Source organism: Falco cherrug, chromosome 13 (assembly GCF_023634085.1).
Source record: "Falco cherrug isolate bFalChe1 chromosome 13, bFalChe1.pri, whole genome shotgun sequence".
NCBI classification, from domain to species: domain Eukaryota; kingdom Metazoa; phylum Chordata; class Aves; order Falconiformes; family Falconidae; genus Falco; species Falco cherrug.
In genome coordinates this window covers 32910923-32932574 of record NC_073709.1, presented here as the reverse complement: position 1 = coordinate 32932574, position 21652 = coordinate 32910923, and the positions used below count along the sequence as shown (strand labels likewise).

The 21652-nt window shown below is 37.8% G+C and overlaps 1 protein-coding gene across 20 annotated transcripts in view; it reads left to right on the top strand.

Annotated features, from left to right (window-relative positions):
- NRXN1 (neurexin 1) overlaps nt 1-21652 on the top strand; it is a 730807-nt gene that overhangs the window by 332133 nt on the left and 377022 nt on the right. For all 20 annotated transcript variants that reach the window (XM_055725490.1, XM_055725508.1, XM_055725507.1 and 17 more), the window contains 3 exons: nt 13447-13569; nt 18633-19014; nt 19544-19734. In XM_055725490.1, the coding sequence (XP_055581465.1) occupies nt 13447-13569; nt 18633-19014; nt 19544-19734 (696 nt within the window). The remainder of the gene's footprint in view (nt 1-13446; nt 13570-18632; nt 19015-19543; nt 19735-21652) is intronic.

The following is a 21652-nucleotide window of genomic DNA, read 5'->3' as shown; positions in this document are numbered from 1 at the left end:
TATGTGCTAAGCATTGTGCATAATTTTTTGGCTTAGTACCAAGAGTTTTCTGGCAAGAAATTCTAGTCTGCAGTTCTTTAAAAATAAAAGCATAGTTAGCATTCAGTATTAAGAAAAAATAACTAAATGCTGCTCAATTGATGATGTTTTTAAATTTATACTCAGATTGGAAATACTATCAGACTTTGTGTGTAAATACCTTTATTTACTTTTCATATTATTCCTCATTTTTTTTCTTAAGACTTTGTTTCTTAGAAATAATGCTGTAATGATGATAATTTTGTAATACTTACGTGGAAAACATTTAAAAGTGCTTATAAATGAAAATTCTGTGGAGAAATACTGCAGTCTTTCCATTACAGGATTACAGTTTGAAAAGTGTTTTTAAGGTGATAGAAACAGGCATTTTTTCCCAAATAAATGTGTCTAAAAGGGTGTTAAAATCATTAATGGTTTTGTTCATAAAGCATTTAAGTATATTACGAACATGTGTAGGACTTCTTCCGAATATGATGCCTTGCTGAATCAATGCTCCTATGCTTACCTCTAGAACATTTCAAGGAAAACCAAACAAATTGCCATCTCTCTGCAGGTAACTACAGCTTTTCTGATCAACACATCACATGCTCACTGCCATAATTCTGTCCTAATACGTACTTGAAAAGATTTCATATAAGGAGTATTTGAGGTTTTTAATAAAACAGATATATGTGGGTAAGAGATAAGGGAGAGGGGAAATACAGAATCAGAGAGTGAAAATTGAATAGGATGCCTGGTTCTCACTGACACAGCCAGTGAGCATTGCAATAAGTCTAACGTATATTGAGGTAAATTGTCAGATTTCTGTGTCCTTCTCATATTGATAGATATTAGGAATAGAACACTTCTGTATCATAAAAAAGTGCAACCAACTTCAGTAAGAGTCAGATCAGATCTAGAGAACGAAGCTGCTTAGGGAAAGCTTGACTACCTCTTCAATCAAAGAAAGAAGGGAAGGGGTGGGTGGGTGGTGGAATTACCAAACTAAAATTTTAAATTGAAATTATTTTGATACATTTATACATTTCTACTGCTGGAAGTCTGGAATAAATCCATGGCAAGCAATTATCTTATTCCCTAAGAACTAAGATCAGTGGGATCTGATTGCAGACGCTAGGGAACAGTATATGGGCATAGAGCCTTTGCCTTTTCTATACGTAGCACTCTAATACAGCAGTAGAGTCCTCTGCCTATTTGCATAAACACAAGTTCACAGAGCCTGACTTCTGAGCCATCTGTGGCACCTTGACGGTCCCTCCTTTATTAAGCCTGCAGAAAATACTGTGTAAGTATGTATTAGTTTTAGCTGCATGACTGTTTCAAAAAAGTGGGCTATTTTATCACTGCTCCACTCCTCTGCAGCAAGTCATCGTTTCATAAGTTCAATCTTGATGAAGATGTCTAGCAAGCACTTCGCTACAATATTATTCTCCATTAATGTTATAAGAACAGTAATTCATTTTTCAGTATGCTTTTTTTTTGAAGAGCTAATAGTGTTAAAAACATCTATCCAGTGCATGGCACTGATGAGCAGTTTCTTATATTAAAACCACTTTCTATCTAGCACATTTTGCATTTGTGTCCATTAAAATGCATGAAATATCTATCATAACATTTTAAGCACTCAGTAGCTTATTACGGGAACCACATAACTGCTTCCTTATTATCTCTTTTTGACAATGACTTTAATGAGTTATATTCAGGTAGTTGTTAAAATTTCCATCCAAGCACGTTTCTTTTTTGGATGACATGTCAAGAGGTTAACTTATGCTCCCTTCCAGCTGATTCCTAGGCCTCAATCCATCAGACAAGTCACTTCAAAGGAGATATTGCTCTGTTGAGTTGAGACATCGAGATAAAGTTGGCTTTCTGAGATGCAGTCCCCTTTGGGAAGTGTGCAAAGAATCCTTCAGCAGTTATTTGTCTAGGCAGTCTTGAAGGAACAAGACACAAGATGAAGACCAAGACATGGAATGAGAAAAAGCTATTAAAGGAAAAAAAGGGAGCTGTGGTTAATGTAGCTTATACTAATTCTTTGGTATTATTTCTCATTCATTTTATATTCTGTGAGATTTTTCTCCAAGGAGTGAAGCGCGTGTATGTAGAAAAAAACCATTTCATTAGTTAAAAGTTCCTCTCTGTCTCTGCACATTAAGCCTTTTCTCGCTAATAGTAAAATCTGTCTGGAAAAGAAAGACCAAATAGGTAAGTCAGCAATTCCATCTTTCACTCACATGCCATGAACTGTTTATGTATGACTTGTGGAAATGGGATCAGAAATGAAGAATAACAAGTATAGGTAGTATGCTCAGTACCATCTAAGGAGTGCTAGTTTTACCAAAATGTAAGCACTGTAGCTGTGGAGTATAGGTGAAAATTACCTGTTGGATTTGTCTTGTTGTTATGCTGTACTTTGAACTGTCCCTGTGGTTTTTCTTATGTGAAATTTCAGCAGCTTGAAAGCCAGTATGCTGTTGTGAGGAGGGAACAATGTACACTGTGGGCTCTCAGGGAAAGAAGTGTTCTTGCGTCTCCAACTAATGTTTTGCAGATGATAGGAGACACTTAGGAAGTCAGTTGACGAGCTCATCGGCTATAAATAAGAGCAGCACTAGCTAGAAAAGACTACAGCGTGGATTCTTGATTTCCTAGCATTGCATAAACCAAGATACAGAGCACACCTTCAAAAAGTGTGAGTAGGAACTTCTGTCAAGAAGCTTGTTTGCTTTATTCAACAACAAAATTGTCATTCACTGGCACTAAGCACAATCCTTAAGAGATAACAAATGGCAGAAAAGCATTTGAGAGATTCTCTCAATGTTGAAATCAATTCCATCTACTCAATTTTAAAAGTCATGCTGTTTTAGTTTTATATGGGCATGCAAGAGACGGAGCAAGCAACAGCCTGGAAATAACAGATAGGAAAAGCTGCTTGACTCTACACGTTGTTAGCACGCAAATGCTTAAGCAGCTGTAATTGCAAAACAAAATTCTCAAAAAGTTGTGAGTGAAAAATGAAAAAGCTGAAACTCACTATTGCAGGTGTCACAGCTAGCTTCAGTTTTCTTTGGCCACCATAAATATATGCCTGGGAAAGTAATAGGTTTAGAGGCAGCTGAAGCGCGTAGCATGAAAAGTTTGGTGCAGAATGCAGAAAAAGCCCTTGTTTGCAGGTAAGAAACACACTTTGGTCTTTTGGGTAAGAAACCACATGAAGAAGCTGGAAGCGTTGCTGAAAATTTACATTTAATTAAACACCCTATTAAACGTACACAAACTGTCCCAATTAAAAGTGGTTTCTCAAACAGTACTTTTCTTCCTGATAAAATCTTTATTGGAATAAGTGCATAGTAATTATTCAACTTTTATCTCAGGAATCCTGAAAAAGTATGTCTGGGAAAAATGCTGGGTTTTTATAGGGAAATATTTATAGGTTCCCTTATAATTAGTATTCAGATTGGTTTTCTGCAGATAAGAAATATCTGACCCAACTCAAAAATGAAAGAAACATTTAAAGAATATTTGCAACATTGTCTACAATTTCAGTCTGAAAAATTCAGGGTCTTTTTCCTTTAAAAAATATGTTACATTTATAATATAGATTCAAATGACTGTTACCGTGTACTGTTTACCCTTTTAAAATAGTACTAGAGCACTGGATTCTTAAGGTACATATTCACTTTATATGACCCTGCTACTGTTAATGTCGTAAGTGCTCTGCCCTATGGCCCATGTCATTGAGATCATCAGGAATCCGAAATTCGGAATGAAACCTGGTGCAGCTGAACCGCTGGCTCTTCCGAAGCTGAAAAGGTCCAAAAGTAGTCATGAACTGTTACCCTGTAGTGATGGAACTTTATGAAGATAAACATGAACCAAGAGCGACATGACATAGTGATGAAGAAATATAAATTAGAAAAAGTGTGGGTTTGCAAGTATTTTGTGAAATAGTTTAGGAATATGCAGGAAAATAAGGGTAGGCTTGTGCAAGTCAGAAAAAATCAGAGACAATCCCACACCCACTGAAGTCAGCAGAGGCTGTTTATAGAGCAGAGATCACCCTTTGTATTCACCTATTTGTAATTTCTGAAAATAACCTGAAATGTCTATTTTAGTGCTCCTTGCTTGACTCCTGTCTACGTAGAAGCATCCAAGAATAAGCAGTGTCAAGAAATTGTGCTTTTCGATCCTTGATGAGTATAAACATATTTTAAAACTTTTAAATAATAACAAACAAAAATCTTTAAACGCTGTTCTCTTTACCCTTAACTAGGAAAAATGTTATAATTCAGCATTTTCATTTAAAAAAGAAGGGATATGAGTGTGAAATTTAGTTGTTACTATTTTATAACAGCTGTGCATTGGGATGAAGACACCTGTAAATTAAGAGGAGCTTATTCTTAAAATAAAGTCACAGTCCAAATTTTTTTCCTTTCTGTGCTAACTAGTTGCCAATCTGCTTATTCTTAAGCACAGTGTGCAAGATATGAGGGTAAAATGAAATAATTTAAGTGTGGTTTTTGTTATGTTCATTTTGCCTAAACATAAAGGTAATGTTTTATATAAAAAAGGTAAATTATGGAGAAGCATACTTAACTTGTGCTTACTTATATTTTGTAATGTACTTCAGAGTTTTGACAGCCATGGTTTGATATAAATGGGCACAGTCAATATCAAAGTCAGAAAGGCTAATGTGTGATCAAAGCTCTTTTTTGCTTCTTTCCAGTTGTCAGTTATAATCTAACAAACCACAACAAATATTCCAATTCTCTCAGGGGGGAAAAAAAAAAATAAAAAATAGCTCAAGTGTGTACTGACTTTTTCTGCAAAAATCACTGTAGGTTAGGTTATTTTTCCTTCACGGGGCTGAAGTGGAAAGAAAGAGGGTAAACCTAGCAGTAGAAAAGAGCAGCACCAGTTCTTCAGACCCATAAGGAGTGTTTGCACCGTCAGGGTACGCTTAGTGACCTGCTGCCTGTAGCTGCCCTGTATCTCAGTCCTCTTTGCATTCGTTAGCTGCGTGACAGCGATTTGCAGATCAGCAACGCAGGTCCAGGTTATCACCGCTCTTTAGACAGCCATCTCATGGTGAAATCCTTCTTCCAAATCAGAACTCCTCTAGGTCTCTCTCAGATTCAGAGGAGATGGCAGAGTTCCTCTGGAAGCTGGGGCACCGAGTTTGAGTAGTAACTTGTAGACGTGATGTCTAAGGAAAAGGAGACTGCCAGGTGTTATCACTCTCTATTTCTTTGAAAGGGCTTAGGAGAATGTTCTCGCTTTTTCTAGAAATCCAGACCAGGGACTGTATTTTTTCTCTGCCTTTGTGTTTTCTATGGTTTGAGGTTTTTGGTTTGCATAGTCAAAAGAAGGATGATGAGTCTGCAGAGGTAAAAACCAAACTTTTCTTGGGAAAGCAGAACATGAACTTGAACTCATCTTAGGATCATTTTCCCCCCCTTCTTTTAAGCCCACATCTCACAAATCAGTACTATTGACAGAACTCTGATTCCATGCTGAATCAATGAATATTAGAGATCCCGGCTGCTGTTAAAGTCATATCAGAGCAATGAGTATTTGCTTTTAAAAAATTGAATATTGGTATTGCTTAAAATTGGGGGTTCATGCTAGTCTTGCTACTGTTTTACACAGGAGTTGCCAAGTCAGTTCTTAAAATTTTCAGTCTGATTACTGTTATAGGAAGGGGGAAAAAAGCAAAGACTAATAACTCGAGATGAATTAGCCATTTTTTTTTTCTACCAGATTTACAAAGTGTTAAATACGAGGTGAAAGTAATTTTTCATTAAAACAAATTTTCATTATGAAAAAGCTCTCTTCAAACATTCTGTATGGGAAAATTTCAGTATTGTAAATGAATTAAAATTTCTCATTTTATTTTTCCTTCTGTGATACACTAACTTACAGGATTTTCCTTTAAAAACCAAAGAACTAATTTCAGGTGTGTGTATATATATATATATATATGGATTATTTCCACCCACCCCCTGTCTATTATTTAGTGCCACTGTGTCTAGATGAGTTCCTACAGTGACGCAGCTCAGCTTCTTCGTGCCCTTCCTCTCCTTGGTGGCCAGACTTTCCAGCTGGCTTCCCTTACTGTCATCCTTCCGTGATCTTTCCTCAGGCTCTGTTACAGGAGTGTTCTGGGAACTGGGGAGCTGCTCGAGGAAATGGGATAGCTTGTGAAATGGCTGCTTTCCTAATGTGCTGAAGTAGTTTAGGTAGAATGAAGTCAAGGATGTTGACTTGAGAGCGTTCGTGTTAAGTGCACGTTGCTTAAAGCGAAGTGCCTAAACATATTCAGCCTAACATTCTTGGAATTTTTCATTATAGCAGCCATGTCAAACTAAGGTAAAAACAAATTAAGATTTACGAAAAGTCACACAAGTAGTTTGTGGAAGTGAATCTGCTGAATACCAATTCAAAGCCCTAGCATTTGGTTGCACTTTAAAAAATTTAGCATGATTCAAGGCAGGGTCTGACCTTACGGTGTGTTTGTAATGCTGTGTGATGTTTGCAAGTGCACGTATTTTTACCTGCAGTAAGTACAAAGTAAATAATCTGGCACTGAAGCTTGCTTTAAATTAGCATAGAATTGCCATGTATTGGAAGTTCACGCTCACCTTAACCTACAGCAAAGTCAATTGTCAAGTTCAACATAATTTCTGAAAATTTGGCTGAAAACGTTCAGCAGTGAGCTGACAAAGCAACAACCGTATGTTTCAAGCTCATTGACTTTGCTGCGCTTTAGTTCAGGGCCTTGGGGCAGATTCATAAAACCTTTAGTACCTTTAGCACATTTTCTGATAGTCATGATCCTCAGAGAACAGTACAAAAGAGAACCTGCACTCTTATTAAAAATACAGAGATCTAGCTGACTTCTGCTTTTAGCTTTTAAAGATACTTTTCTTTCATTATTTCCAAGAAGAAGGAAAATTACATGTCCTTAGGGCTGTTTGTTTCACTTGCTTAGATATATGACTTACAAAACTAAATTAAAATGTAGCTGATTCCTAACAATAAATGTTTTAAGTAATGTGTTGAGTAATGTCTCTGAGCTGTGTTAGAGGTTTCGTATCGCAGTTACAAAATCAGTTTTATCCTCTCACATACTCTGAGTTCACATATAGTTGCAATTGCATTTTCAAAACTATTTTTTCAAGAAATATGGTTCACCTTAATATAGACCCAATTAACAAAGCACAGTTCCCAGTTTTGAGAGCATGTGCATGTTCTACACATACTTTGATGTGGCAGGAAAGTCTAGAGGCTGAGACTCACAACTCAAAAGTTTACTACTTTCTGATGTTTCTTTCTCTCTCATCTTGGTGAAATTCAGTAGTGGTCCTCGTTCCGCTTGCAGAGAAAGGCTTTCACGAGACGCTGTTTACCATCAGCACAGCACCTTGGCAGACACCAAGAAGCCTTAGATTTAATTTAGTCTGATAGATCTATGTTCTGCCCTCCCATCTTGATCCACTGGCTCTCTTTAGATACTTGTGTGTCACCAACAGTTAATATCTCACAGCTCTAAATGAATTAGTGGATGAGTATGTGCGCTATCATGCCCCAACTTAAATAGCTTTCTTAAGGCAAAAGGTAGACAAAGCTGGGAGAGGGGGCATGCTGAGTCAGACCACGGGCACGGGTAGTGAATTCACAGAAAAAAGAGAAAAGAAACAGGCAAATGATTACAGAAAACTGTGTCCTCAGACCTGGATATGGTACTTGATTCCAGGACTGGTTGGGGTTTACATCCTTCTCTGGATTTTTCTTCCCTGGTGCATGCACTACATATGCTGGTTTTCCTTAGGAGTGAACTAGATCAATATTAAATGCAATCTGTTTGTAGTCTGGTCATGTAGAGGAAGCCAGTAGAATTTTCAAATGTACCTTGTTTAGCTTTCTGCATTTCTGTATGAGTGCATGTACAGAAACAGATTTAACGTTATATTTATGTTACCCCCAAAAAAACCATGAGCAAATCTATTCTACAGCTGAAATGAAGGCTAATGAATGATATTAGCAACTCTGATTGCCTGCATTTTAATTTCTGAAATGTCAGGTTTTGTTTTTAAAAGTATCAAAAATACCCTAAACTGCCAATATTTCACCCAAATTGCCAAAAGCAATTTTGCCTGTAATAAAGCTATTGTGGGCTGGAACATTTTGATCAAGCAGCACAGACTGATATGTTTTGCTTGATACTATTCAGTGAATGTGCTGTTCTTGTGGAATTTTCTGTATGACTCTGTTAGGAAGAAAATACAGTTAACAAAAAGTCTTTGACCTGCAATAAGACTTTCTCAAGTTAATTTACCAATTAGCTTTAAATGATAAACCGATACACATCATTGATCTTTAAAAGGCAACTAAGATTTTCTATTAGTAAGAAACATGCATAGTCAGGGAATTTCAGGCTGATGCAGATGCAGTCATTTAAAATACAGTTGATTCACTATAATTATTGGCTTCTTAAATTCAAGTTTGCAAATGAGTTATTTGGAAGACCAGAACTGTCTCTGCAGCCAGCCACCAGAGAAAGGATAATGAAGATTAAGATGCCTTCCCCTATTTATTTTGTGTTTCTGCATCTAGTTCTGGAGGAATCTTTTCTGAACTTGTGCTGCAGACTGGTGTGTAATATAGCTGCCCCAGGAGGGTTGCACAGTGGCTGGAGACTGGCTGCTTGCTGAAACACAAACCTAGATTACAGACATGCTAGATTTACCCTGGAAACCAGGATAAATGAGGTGGCACGGTTTTCTGGTTCTGCATCAGGTGTTTACAATAACACTCTTAGGTGTCTCTCGGAGCCGTTCAGCTGTCTTTAGTTTATGATGCGGCTTGCTATGTGTATTTTATTTTAGCTGTAGGACTCAATCTGAAACCCTGGCATCCCTGATCTCAAAGTAATATTCCCTGTTAGCTAGAGTGATCTCAGGTTTTGCCCTTTTGTCCACTTATTCTCTCAATTTTCAAATGGGAAATGCCACCTGACACCGATTACTGCAGTATGCGTAGTTATCTGTTAGCGAACTAGGCTGAAACCACTGATTTTTTTAATACTTTTTTTTTATACAGACCAATAGAGAGTAATGATTTGCCTGTAACTAACTTGGGTTCCATAGGTTAGTATAGCATTCACCAGACTATTCACCGAACTCTTGCTAGTCTGTTTACTTTGCCTTTCTTCTGATACTTTATTTTTGAAACGCATTTTTGATGACAGAATCAGGCTCCCAATTCGCAGAACTGAAGGCCCCAATCAAGTTTGGGTGGCATTTTGGTATACACCTTGATGCTGGTGCATGGCATTGCAAGAATCAGTAATAATTCCTGTGTTTGGTTCAGGCAACTAGTTTTGAATGTGTTTTGGTACAATGCTAAAAGCTAGTGTCTTGTTTCAAAGTGATTGGGTTTTCTGTGAAATTCTGTTGGCTAAATGATCTCCCAATTTAAGTACAACAGGATAGATACCTACAAGAGAAAAAGTAAGTCTGTGTGTTACCATCAATTAACAGACCCATTTGAATTCAGCTAATTTTCAGCGCCTAAATTAGGCTGAACAGGCTCCTCACAAGACAGCAAAGAGAGCAGGAATCTTTAAAGGACATTTAGAACATTCAGCACACTGAAAAGGAGTTTTTTTTCTTCTTGGCAGTTCATACTTTTTGCCTTTAAATTTAAAAAGGGCCAAAGGTAATTAAGTTCTAGCTGAGGTGATGAAAACAAGCTATGCTGAACTTTGGGTGCCTAAGTAAAGCTGTAACTTAGGATGCTTGGGGCTTTACATTTGCATATCCTAGTTCATAATGAATGGCATCAAATCAAGATTTGCACCTCTGACTGGCTGCACAGTCTGTGTTTTCCCATGTAAAGAGGCGGCTGTACAAGCAATTATCTGCTTTTAACTGGATGTGTAGATTTTACTGGCATGATGGACTATGAGCAAATTGTGGGATCCATAAAAGTGCCTATACTTTTTTATTTGGTACTATCCATTCGCTCTAGGGATGCATAAAATCTAGTAGTTAATTAAGCCTTTAAAACAGGAAAAGAGCTGAACACAGATGTTGGTAATAAATTTCATACTTAAGCGAGAGCAGATACTTAGTGGATTTTTGCAGGTTACAACTTGCATCTGAAAGGAAAGGTTTATGATTAGTGTATTAATATCTGAGAGAATTAGTAGCTCAGAAAGTCAGCAAGTGCTGGGTACATGAAGCAAATCAACTGTATCGTGTCTAGAAGAGAGAAATGATGCCAGGGGAAGGACAGCATGGGAAATAAGTGTGGCGGGACATCAGGTTGGAAGAGTAATTATCAGTCCATAGAAAGCAGAAATATTTTATTTTTTTTTTATTAGGGCTTTTGCTTTTCTTCTCATGGAAAATATTTAAAGAAAAGAAGGGGGGGGGGGGGGGGGGGGAAGCCCCAACCCCCCAGAAGTGGCAGTATGGCAATATGCCAATTCCTATTTAAATACAACAGCACTTTCTGCTGGTGCAATTTGAATGAAGTGGACTCAGATCAGTGTAAACTCTGAATAAGACTGGAGAGCCAATGATTTAGTAGATTTATAGTTAATTCATGATAAACCAGGACAGAAGAGTTTGAACTGTTATGATCACAATGATGCTTAAATTAATTTCAGGTCACTGTATTTGAAATTCAGTGAGGAAAGTGCTAGCAATGTTTGAGGTTGGCCAATGCCATTGAACAAAATCTGTTTGGACTTTTCTTCTGCAGACCTTCCACTCTTGTGTGGTGTCCAGGAATTCCTACATGGGTTTGTGTTCTAAGCATTTAGAACATTTTCTCCTAAATACACTGCTCACGAGCACATTTACTACTTTTATATACAAAAGCATCTTCTTGGTCAGGAAGCAGCCCCAGTCAGAAATAGGCTTTGGGAAAGAAAAGCCTCTTCTTCCATTCAAGGTAGCTAGTTTCCACGAGGCCAGGACTGCTTTCAGTGCATTACTCCCATGGTGTGTTATACCCAGGTTCATCCTTGTCATAGCCATTTGAACGTAGTTCCCCTTAATCCATAAACCAAAATAAATTTTGGGTTGCGTGCACTGCAAACAGAGGCAGCTCACAGGTACTTCTGACCTGATTTTTTTTTTTTTTTACTCTGAGTACTCTTGCAAAGGAACTAGACTGATACATAGGAAAGCGTACACTTAATTTGACAACAGGAAGAGTTTACAAGTCCCTAACCATTAAAAGATAATTGAAATATTTGCCTGTATAAATGTGAGCAGCCAGGTTGGATTTGATATTTATATACAGGGAGGCACCTTTACGTGGATGTGACACTACAGAGGGTTGTTAATGTGAGAGCAAATTGAAATTGCATATGCTTTATAGATCTTGTAGAGATCTGTTGTGACATAAGGGAGACTAAGGAGTTCAACTACTTAAAGTAATAAAAAAAAAAAAAAAAAAAAAAGAGTTGGGCTAACAAATTAAGAAGGGTTAACAGGTTTAAAATAATAGTAAGTGATGTATTTTTAGGCAAGCCTACTGACTTTCCCTAAGATTTTTACTCATGTCCTTTAAGCATTTTTTGTAAATTCATCCCTTGCCTCTCAAATCTAGTTTGAAATTGCATCCATTGCAATGCCCAATAGAATACAGAATAATAGGAATTGCTTAGAGTGTTATTCACTGCATCTATATAACCATACCCAAAGATAACATTATTCACTTATTCTTTATGCAAAACTGGTCTTTCTCTTGTCAACAAAAGTAAACACGTAAGGAATAGAACAATTCAGGTAGCTGGCACCAGTGTGTACATATCCAACTCTTTCTGCTGGGTTTGCACACCTGGTGTAGCCTAGTGTCAATACAGTGGCATGGAGAAAGCAACATGATGTTATCAGAACCTCACTGCCTTTGCTGCAGCTAGTATTTTTATTCCTGGAGGTCCCTTGACATGCTCAAAATAGCAAAGACTGCATATAAAAACAGGACAATAAACCAGCAGCAATTTAAAAAAATGCTGATAGATAATGGAAAAAGTCTAAGATTAAAACAGTCCAACATGCTGAACAGCTCCATCAGGCTTTTAGTGTCTTTTTCCCTCTGTGCAGTCTTGAAGTCAGAGAGGCTTTGATTTCAGGCAATGTCATATATTATCCATACATTAATAGGCCTCACCCATCACAGTTAGCCTGCACTGGGTGGAAAATAATCCAAAAAGAAATGTGGAAGAGTTTCAGAGCCAGTGGCACAACCCTTTTAAAAGAAGGCTGACACATGGGATGCAGTCACTTGGAAGGACGTAGTGGAGGTAATGGCCTGACTCAGTGCAAGCCTAATGTGTTTGTGTCAAATGTCTCTTTATTTTATGACAGTTATCAGCAGCCTTTGTTCTGCCACAGGAATGGCGAAACAGGCCAGGGAGGTCTTTATTTTGCAAGAATGTAATATGTTAATTGCAGATTAACTTTTGGCAGTCACCACATAGGTCCAATGGCTGGGGTTTGAGCACAGAAGTTTGGATTGATAGATTCAATGCTTGGTCAATCACCCGTATCAATGATGGTTCATAGTCAGGATTTTTTTTTTTTTTTTTTTTTTTTCTTCCTTGGTCAACAGTGTAAAGGACAATTTCTATAATCATTTTATTCTGAGAATTTTTTTCCTAGGTATTAAAGATACCCTTTTTCCTAGATCTGTGAATACTTCAGTTACTGCAAGCACATTATGCTACACAAATACAGAGTTGTATTTGCTTCAAAAGTGTTGTACCACTTAAAAAATAGCCGATTACAAAAAAAATTATCCATTAAATGAAAAAGGAAAGTATGGTTTGAAGGTGCGCTAACATCAGAAGGTACTGGATCTGAATATTAACAAGTCATCTGGATGATAAAGGTAGAAGATTATCTTCTGAGAAGCCCTAATAAACAAACATAGGCTGAGAAGCTGACATAGATTGAGAAAAAGTATAGCACTCGTGCACACACATTTACCACTGGTACCTTTCCCCAAAACTATTTTTAATGAAGGAACAAAAGTCCTTCTGAATACCTTCTGAAGTTCTCCTGGCTGCAGCAATCTCATTTCTTAAAGGCTTGAATATGACTGGAAAGTGCCTAACTAATTCCATGTTGACTGTGCCTGTTTATGACAACCTGGTTCATTAAATGTGCATCTACAGTACCTTTCTATAGCTAAATATACGTTAGAAGTGTTTTAACGCAGTAGCTCTATATTTTGAGGTTTGCTTATACTTTGTAATTTTCTTGCTTGATGTGATCTTTGGTGAGTTTTAACATTTGCCCAGCCAGTCTCTCTGTCTCTCTTTCTCTGTGAGGTTCACATGTAAACTGATTTAAAGATTGCATAATGACTGTTTGGCATATCCTACAGGCAAAGGTCCAGAAACCCTTTTTGCTGGCTATAACCTCAATGATAATGAGTGGCACACAGTGCGTGTGGTTCGGCGAGGAAAAAGTTTAAAGTTAATGGTGGATGACCAGCAGGCCGTGACAGGTAGTGTGGCATTGTGACTCCGTGGTACTGGGGGGGAAACACAAAACAAAACACTACAGAAGTAAAATGCCTTTATCTGAAAGCAACACGTAATTTCTTTCTTTTCCTGGGTAAGATCCAAAATCCGTGTTATGCATCTTGAAATACTGGTGCTACAAGCACGTTATTACACTTAATGTTACTCTAACGTCGCTGTTGGAATTAATGAAAACCTTCATGCTGACTTAAATGAATGTTTTTATACAGTAATTGGAGAGAAGTGATTTGATATATCACTAATGAGAAGGCAAGTAAAATGCTTTTGGCAACACACTAAATTTATACTAAGGTTAAACTCAAAGCCATTGCTGTATGAAAGACTTTAATAAATGTTTGAAGGATATTCTATTGTGTTTTAAATCTTGCATCAGCTGTCCTCAATAATTAGCTCTTAGGCTACAGGTTTTTCTTCAGATACTAAAATAGCAGTTGGGATGGGAGAAAAACCATGACATGAATGCTAGCAGGTGTTAGAAATATATTCCTATGTATAGATTATAAGAAACGATAACCGAGAAGACTTTGATTCGGTTCTGTTAAAGGTAAGGCTTACATATGTGGTGTTAATAGCAACAGACCTGGCTTCTGGTCCTGATTCCTTGCACAATACAATGTGCCTAATTTTGTGTTAGCTATTTAGTATTTTCCTTTGTTTTCATGTAGTAATGCATCACTTTTATCGTTGGCTCTAAGTTTGTGGTTTGGTTTTTTTTTTTAATGGCAACAATTTTTAAAAAGGAAAGCACCTTCTTTAATAGTCCTTTTTCACTTCAGCAGAACACTGAAGACCATGTTGCTGGTAGAAAAATAATTGCTGTGTACTCATATAGTTGCAAGAATATATTTTCTAGAATCAGAAATTACCAATAGATCTTCCAGAGGTGAAGAAAAAATTTAGTCTGTGTCTATGATAATGGCTTGGGTCATTCTCCCAAGAAAGTTGGTGGCCTAAACCAGTTATTTTCTTTGTAAAAATAAATGCATAATATTGGAGGAACTACAGTGGAAAATGTCATTATCTTGCTGCTTCAACTGCAACTCGAGTAATAAGGCTACTTTGGGGACATTTTCTAACCAGGGGAAGCGTTTTAGACCTGAATAAAACTATTGTGTCTAGAACTAAATGCATACTTCTTGGGCTCCTCACGGCAGATTTCTTATTTACAGATACTAGGGGTTACAAAGCCACCGAGAAGTACTGTTTTCACCTTGGGTTTCCATCCCAGCTGCTCAGTGCAGCTTCAGGGAAGTTCAAAATACATGTGAAAGATGAAGATGAAAACCGGGAGGGTTTATCACATATAGTCTAGTCAGATGAAGTGATAGGTAAACTTGCAGGGCTGCAAGTTGTTGTAATCACTCTCCACTGCAAATAATTGTAGTTACTATGAAATATCATGGTCTCAGCAAATAGCGGAGACACTGGAACAGGTTTCCTAGAGAGTTGGACGATGCCCCAAGCCTGTCAGTGTTTGCAGCATTTGGATAATTCTCTTAATAACATGCTTTAACTTTTGGTCAGCTACGGGGTGGTCAGGCCATTGGACTAGGTGATCGTTGTAGGTCCCTTCCAACTGAACTAGTCTGTTTTAGCTGTTAAAGCCAGCAAAGCTTTTCAGTTCCCTCCTGATCAAGCAAACGTGTCTCCTGTGCATCCAGCTTTCTGGTGCAACGCTTGTATTCTTTCCACATGCCAGTATCTGTATGAGAAGCCGGCCAGTTGACTCAAAACCCCTCTCGGTTCTTTGAGCTGGAAGTTGCCTACATTTGCATGGTCCACAGAGGTTTGATGTTCTTCATCCAAGGGAGAAAGTCATCCCAATATTTCACAGGTAAAAAGTTTTCTTAAGCTCCTCCATCAGCGAGGAGGGAAAACCGGCATGAGAGAAGGAGCTAGAGGGAACTTGGAAGTCTGATAACATGGGAAATCTCTTGTTAGTCCCAGGAATATTACGGTTTCTACATGGAAAAATCTTTATTGCCATATAATGCCATGATTTTTTTTTTTTTTTTTTTTTGGCAACACGCTGTGTTGCCAAAAACTTCATGAGCTTAAGTTTCAAATCTACCCGATGCAATTTAATATGTAGAAGCTTTGAATTTCCTGAAGGGGTAGTGGAAAAGTTGCCACATTAGAATGTAGTGCTTTTGCTCTGCTTAGAACTCTTCCTCAGATGTTCCAACAGTCACAAATGTGTTTAAAATATGATCTGGTAGTTATTCATGTGAAAAGTTATTATAATCTCATAGGAAGCATGAGGAAAAAGCAGATTTCCTCCCAAAAATTCCAGTTTCCCCCTGCCACACACTGTGTTTTCCTATTTTGATCCCCTTTCCTATGTCATATATGAAAAAAAATCCCACCATCAGATCCAAAAAGCTTAAGCTGGAGGGGAGGGCATTAAGCAATTCAGTCTGACTTTCCCTTTTTTTAAAAGGTTAATAATACCACCTATTTATCCATGGACTGAGCTTAGTTATCTTAGACGAATGCATAATTTGTGCATGGATAAATAATAACTTTCAGAATCACAGCTAGCTTTCCTTGGAAGTCATATAGGTGGTTTTGAAAATTTTACTAATCATAGAAGAGTCTAAATACTTGCAGCCCTGATTCAATTTGTTTTCTGGAAATGCATAGAAAATAAAAGTGGACTGAAGGAGGTCACTGCAGTCGGGTAATGGAAAGGATGCCTAGTTTATGGTTATGGACAGAAATCCATGTGGCCTTTTGTATGATATCCCGTAGCATTACAACAGGTAATGCATTTTGTGCACTAACCTGACAGGGTAAAACCAAAAACGAAACCCCAAAACCCCAGCCTCGTAAGCATGAACTGCAGTCTCTCTCTTTTTCTTCGTTGCTGTAGTTGCAAATGCTGTGGAGCATTATGTGAAGTCTCAAGTGTTGTTAGCATGTTTGTACAACTGAAATGTTAGAGATTTGGGATGTAAGCCCAGATTCTGGAAGTCTTTTATTATTACTATGCTCAAGAAATAAATTAATTTAAGGATTTAAGGTAGTGAATGTAGTGAGGATACTGTGCTACAGGCCAGAGCTTAGTGGATTTTTGCCATGACATTTATGCAATGCCATCTGAAGTGATATAAGACTGGAATACATCATGTTCCTCTCTAAAACATGCTCTTCAGTGCTCTGACTGTGGTCCAGCACACAGTGCTTGGCCTTGCAGAAAGTTACAGCTTGGCATTTTTCAAGACTGACTCGTTACTGCAAGGAATACCTCACCTTTGCTGGATACATCAGGGGACGTACTTTCTTCAAACTGATGTTTAGAAACAAGAACATCACGAAGGCTGTCCCCGGAGGGGGGAGTAAGGTGCCTCCTGTCTTGCTCAGCCCGTATGACTGCAGATCCCAGATGCTGATGGTGTTCAATGACATCAGCAGAGTTAGTTCTTATGTAGAATGTACCCTGAAACTAAGTAAGCTGCTTGTAGATACTTATAATTAATTATTAGAGCAAATTTTGTGTGTGCATGTGTGGTCTGAATGGTGCTAAAGCTTGCAGAGCTATTTTCACTGTAACTTCACCCATTGCTGTATTTGTATCTCAGTGCTGTGACTTAACCTGTTTGTGAATCCATCTCCCTGGGCAAAGCCCAGATACCTGCACTTGCCTTGCCCTTTCCCCTGTTCACACACACGTACACTGACACTTGCGTATGAAACCCACGAAGGCACCGCTGTTCTAGCCCGCCTCAGGGCTTTCTGCCCCACCGCTAAGCATGTCTGACTGGGTCAGAGCTCACGCTCTCCTCTTGGAATGGTACGTTCAGGGAAGGATGGAGGGAACCCAGCCGGTCAGCACTGCAACTGTGGGAACTTGCATTACAGAGCGGTTTTATGCCAGTATTTGTTCCAGCTTGGCTGGGTCTGCTGTTCACCTCCTTTGCACTCCACCAGAGACGTGGAACAGCTAAGGAAGTGGGAAATCTAGGCCATGGCTTGCAAAAGGTACATTAAGTGCTAGAGTTAATTAGTAATAAAAAGCTGTTTTGTCATCATACCCACACAACGTGACCATGAATCAGCCTTGTGATAGTACTGCCCTACTTCTGTAAAATAAGCATGGAAAAATCCAACTTAAACTCCATTAGACAAGGCAGCTCTTCAGTGGACACAATCTTGATGTGCTGGGTAAGGTATTTAATAACAAGCTTAAAAACTAACCCTGGCAGACCTGATCTGTTTCTTTAGCGAAGTTATACAGTCAGCAAATGTCAGGCTTTCTGCTGCGCAGGAGTCCTTGCATGACAAAGAAAGACTCAAAGGCAGCTGTGAGGCTTGGGTTTGGCCACCTTCCTGGTGTAAGCAAGTCACTTGCTCTTTTCAGTTTTTTTACAAGATGCTGGGATGCACTCTTGCTGCAGGCTTTCTGCTTCATCCATCTCTTTGGCTTTGCCCCCATGGCCCCCCCAGTTTGTCCCCATGGTACAAAGCCGGTGGCTTTCAGGGAAGGCTCTGTCCACCCTCGCAGCCCAGGGTTTTGCGGCAGGACTGGCATTAATGTTCCTAAGACAGATGAAACAAGAATCCTTCCTTCTTCTTGCAAAATCACACGCTTCAAAGCAAAACACATGAAATAATATCCCCCGAACTGTTACGTCTCTCTTCCGTGAAACTCTAATGTTTTAGCTCTGAGATTTACCTTTTTTATCTTCATGTTGTGTTAATTAATTGCACTTGCTGATAGTAAAGTCACATGTCTGGTTCAGTGTAACCAAAGGGAGGGATTCTGTTGGCAGTTTGATATACCGTGGTACTCTATTTCAGTTTAGAAATCTTGCCGTTGGCCTTATCCAAACGTGCTGAAGTCAGTGGAAAGGCTCCTGGATGTTTATCAGTAGTTTGGATGAATTTAGAGGAATCTTCTCTGGAGCCAAGAATTGGTCTTGCCTGTTCTGAAAAGTGTGAAATTGTTGCAGATACTTAATCACATGATGTGCTTTCAGACCTCCGGTTGCAGATGCTAACATGAGTTTTCTTGTACTGTTTGAAGGTCAAATGGCTGGCGATCACACGCGACTGGAATTCCACAACATAGAAACAGGAATAATAACAGAGCGGCGCTACCTGTCTTCAGTGCCTTCTAATTTCATTGGGCACCTACAGAGTCTTACGTTTAATGGCATGGCATACATTGACTTATGTAAAAATGGAGACATCGATTATTGTGAGCTAAATGCAAGATTTGGGTTCAGGAACATCATAGCAGACCCTGTAACCTTTAAAACAAAAGCAAGTTATGTTGCTTTGGCCACGCTGCAAGCATATACATCTATGCACCTTTTTTTCCAGTTCAAAACAACCTCCCTGGATGGATTGATACTTTATAACAGTGGCGATGGAAATGATTTCATTGTGGTTGAATTAGTAAAAGGGTATGTATGGATCAGCGCGACGACAAAAACGGTCTATTCAAAATGTGTATACAGGAGAAATATAAGGGAAAGTTTAGGATACAAGTCTCGACCTGATGGGGCGCATGTGATTGATGAATGTTTCTTCTTGTTAAAACGTCATGTGCTTTATTGTGACTCTTTCTTTCAGATGAAGCTAGATGCCTGAAAAATATGAAAGTAAATAATAGGTGTAACTTCTATAGTGGTTATTACAAAGAAGTACTAGTTTGTAGCCTTCCTCTTGTTATCTCTCTATGTATGTATGCATGTGGTGGTACGTGGAGTGCCCGTTTACTTTCCAGAAACGTGGGACTGCATCTCAGCTCATCTGAACGAGTGGTGTTTTCTCTGAATTAAGGTTGCTTCCCTATCTGGCATTCATTGTTGTCTTCCAGTTTTACTAGGACTACTGAGGAGTACAAGGAAATAGGAAATATTAGAAACATTAATTAGTGCCCCTTTGCTATGTAAAGAAAAAGGAAACTTTTCCAATTTTTTCTTTTCCCAGGTATTTACACTATGTATTTGACTTGGGAAATGGTGCAAATCTCATCAAGGGAAGTTCTAATAAACCTCTGAATGACAACCAGTGGCATAACGTGATGATATCAAGGGATACCAACAATCTCCACACTGTAAAGATTGACACTAAAATCACAACGCAGAGCACAGCAGGAGCCAGAAATTTAGATCTCAAAAGTAAGTATATTAATTCTTGTAGAGGGTCATTACGGAATGATAACCTGAAAAAAATTGTGTATGTAAAGTCCAATATAATTTTGTAATCCCATATGAAATTATTTAATTGATTATAAATATCAAATATTTGATAAAGTATTACAGCAAATATCCCATATCAAATATTTGATTTGATAATCATAATATGATTACAAGAAATCATATCTTCTTTATGTTAGCCTGACAGTGCTGGTGTGGTAGTAGTTCTGCACAGTTAAGTACCACCACTATAAATGTGTCAAAATGCCACAGGCGTTTAAAAAAAAAAAAAAAGTAGGAAATTGTAAGACCACACAGTGGCCCATATATACCAAAATATAATTGAGAGAGTAAAGGAGCTCTAAAACGTCTACGAAAAAAGCTTGATTTTTATATGAGCATAAGTTATATGAGTGGCATGCAGAAACCACAGCCCAAGCCCTTTGCAGAACAGATGATCTGTGTTAGAGAATTGGGGAACATTTTGACCTATCCTCCACTGCTCAGTTTTCCACATAAAACCCACATTTTGTTGGGAAAATAAATGTGAAGCGATATTTTGATATCATAAAATATCTCTTAAGTAAAGCAACCGTATGTGGCAGTCCCTCAATGTATCAGTTATAAATACAATTTGTGAGAAGTATGGGACCATAAACACGCTCACCTAAATATGTAATGTGTTGTAATTTCAATTGCAGGGTGCGATAAGCTGTGTTTTATAGGTCTAAAGCTACATTTTATAGGTCAGGCTAAGTTCTTAAGATCCTTTTTTATAAACCAAACTGTACATGTATATTTTAAAGTAAGTAACAGTCATCAGTTTTAAGGATGGGCTTCTGAAAAGCTAATTTGCATGAGAAGAAAGTATATTTTTAAAGGATGCATAAATATGCTTTTTAAATATTGCCTTCCTAACCAGCCATAAGAAAATATTTTCTAGTCAAGTGAAAAAGTATTGTGCATTTTAATATTCTCTATAAAAATTCTTGTTAGGAAAGCTAAAATTTCGTAACAGTTAAAGAAAATTTAATATTTCAAAAGCTGGGGTGTTCAAAGTAGATATTAATATTCCATCAAGAGCTTATTCCTTGCTGGATTTTCTTTTAACTACCTCTGAGTCGCAGATAATGAGCTGACCTTAGTAATTATTCTGAATTTTGTGGTATTTTACATGTTTGCTTCACTTGAAAGTGCTATTAAGATGGTAAGAAAGACTGTGAAAACCACATCTTGATATGTCATAATCATCAAGAGATTCTTTATCAGAAATACTTGCTTTATAAATTGAAGCTTTTCAGATGGCTCACACTACATTCTCAAAATTGCATTTGAAATTTGTGTCGTTATTTTACATTCTTGTAAATCTGTTCAATATTTATTGAGACAATTTAATATTTCTATGTTATTTGTGATGCTGTAGAGAAAACATAATTCTCATTTTTTGCAATAAGTACTACTTATGTGTGTGTATATACATATTTATGTATTTAAACTTGGGTTTTTTTCCCCAGTATATTAATTAGATATGAGTAAATATCTCATTATATTATCAAAAATAATCTAGATTTGGGGAAAAATAATCCTGTTAAGAACTGATAACTAAGTTAACATAGTAATTTCATTTTTACATCTCTTTCAAACAAAGCAGTGCTTTCCTACATTGCTTTAATTAAGAGAAAAAAAAGCTTGCACAACGTGCTTAATAGCGGCACTAGAGGGCGCTGTTATTTCACCGAACACACTGCTTGGTGCACTCGCAGGGAAAGCTCATCAGCAAGGACAGCCTATAAAATCCAGCATTCCTTTGTTTTCTTCGCTTTGAAAATTCTACTTTTGCTTTACCCTTTTGAAGTAAAACTGTATCCATATCTGGCGCATTTTCTAACCTTGAATTCCA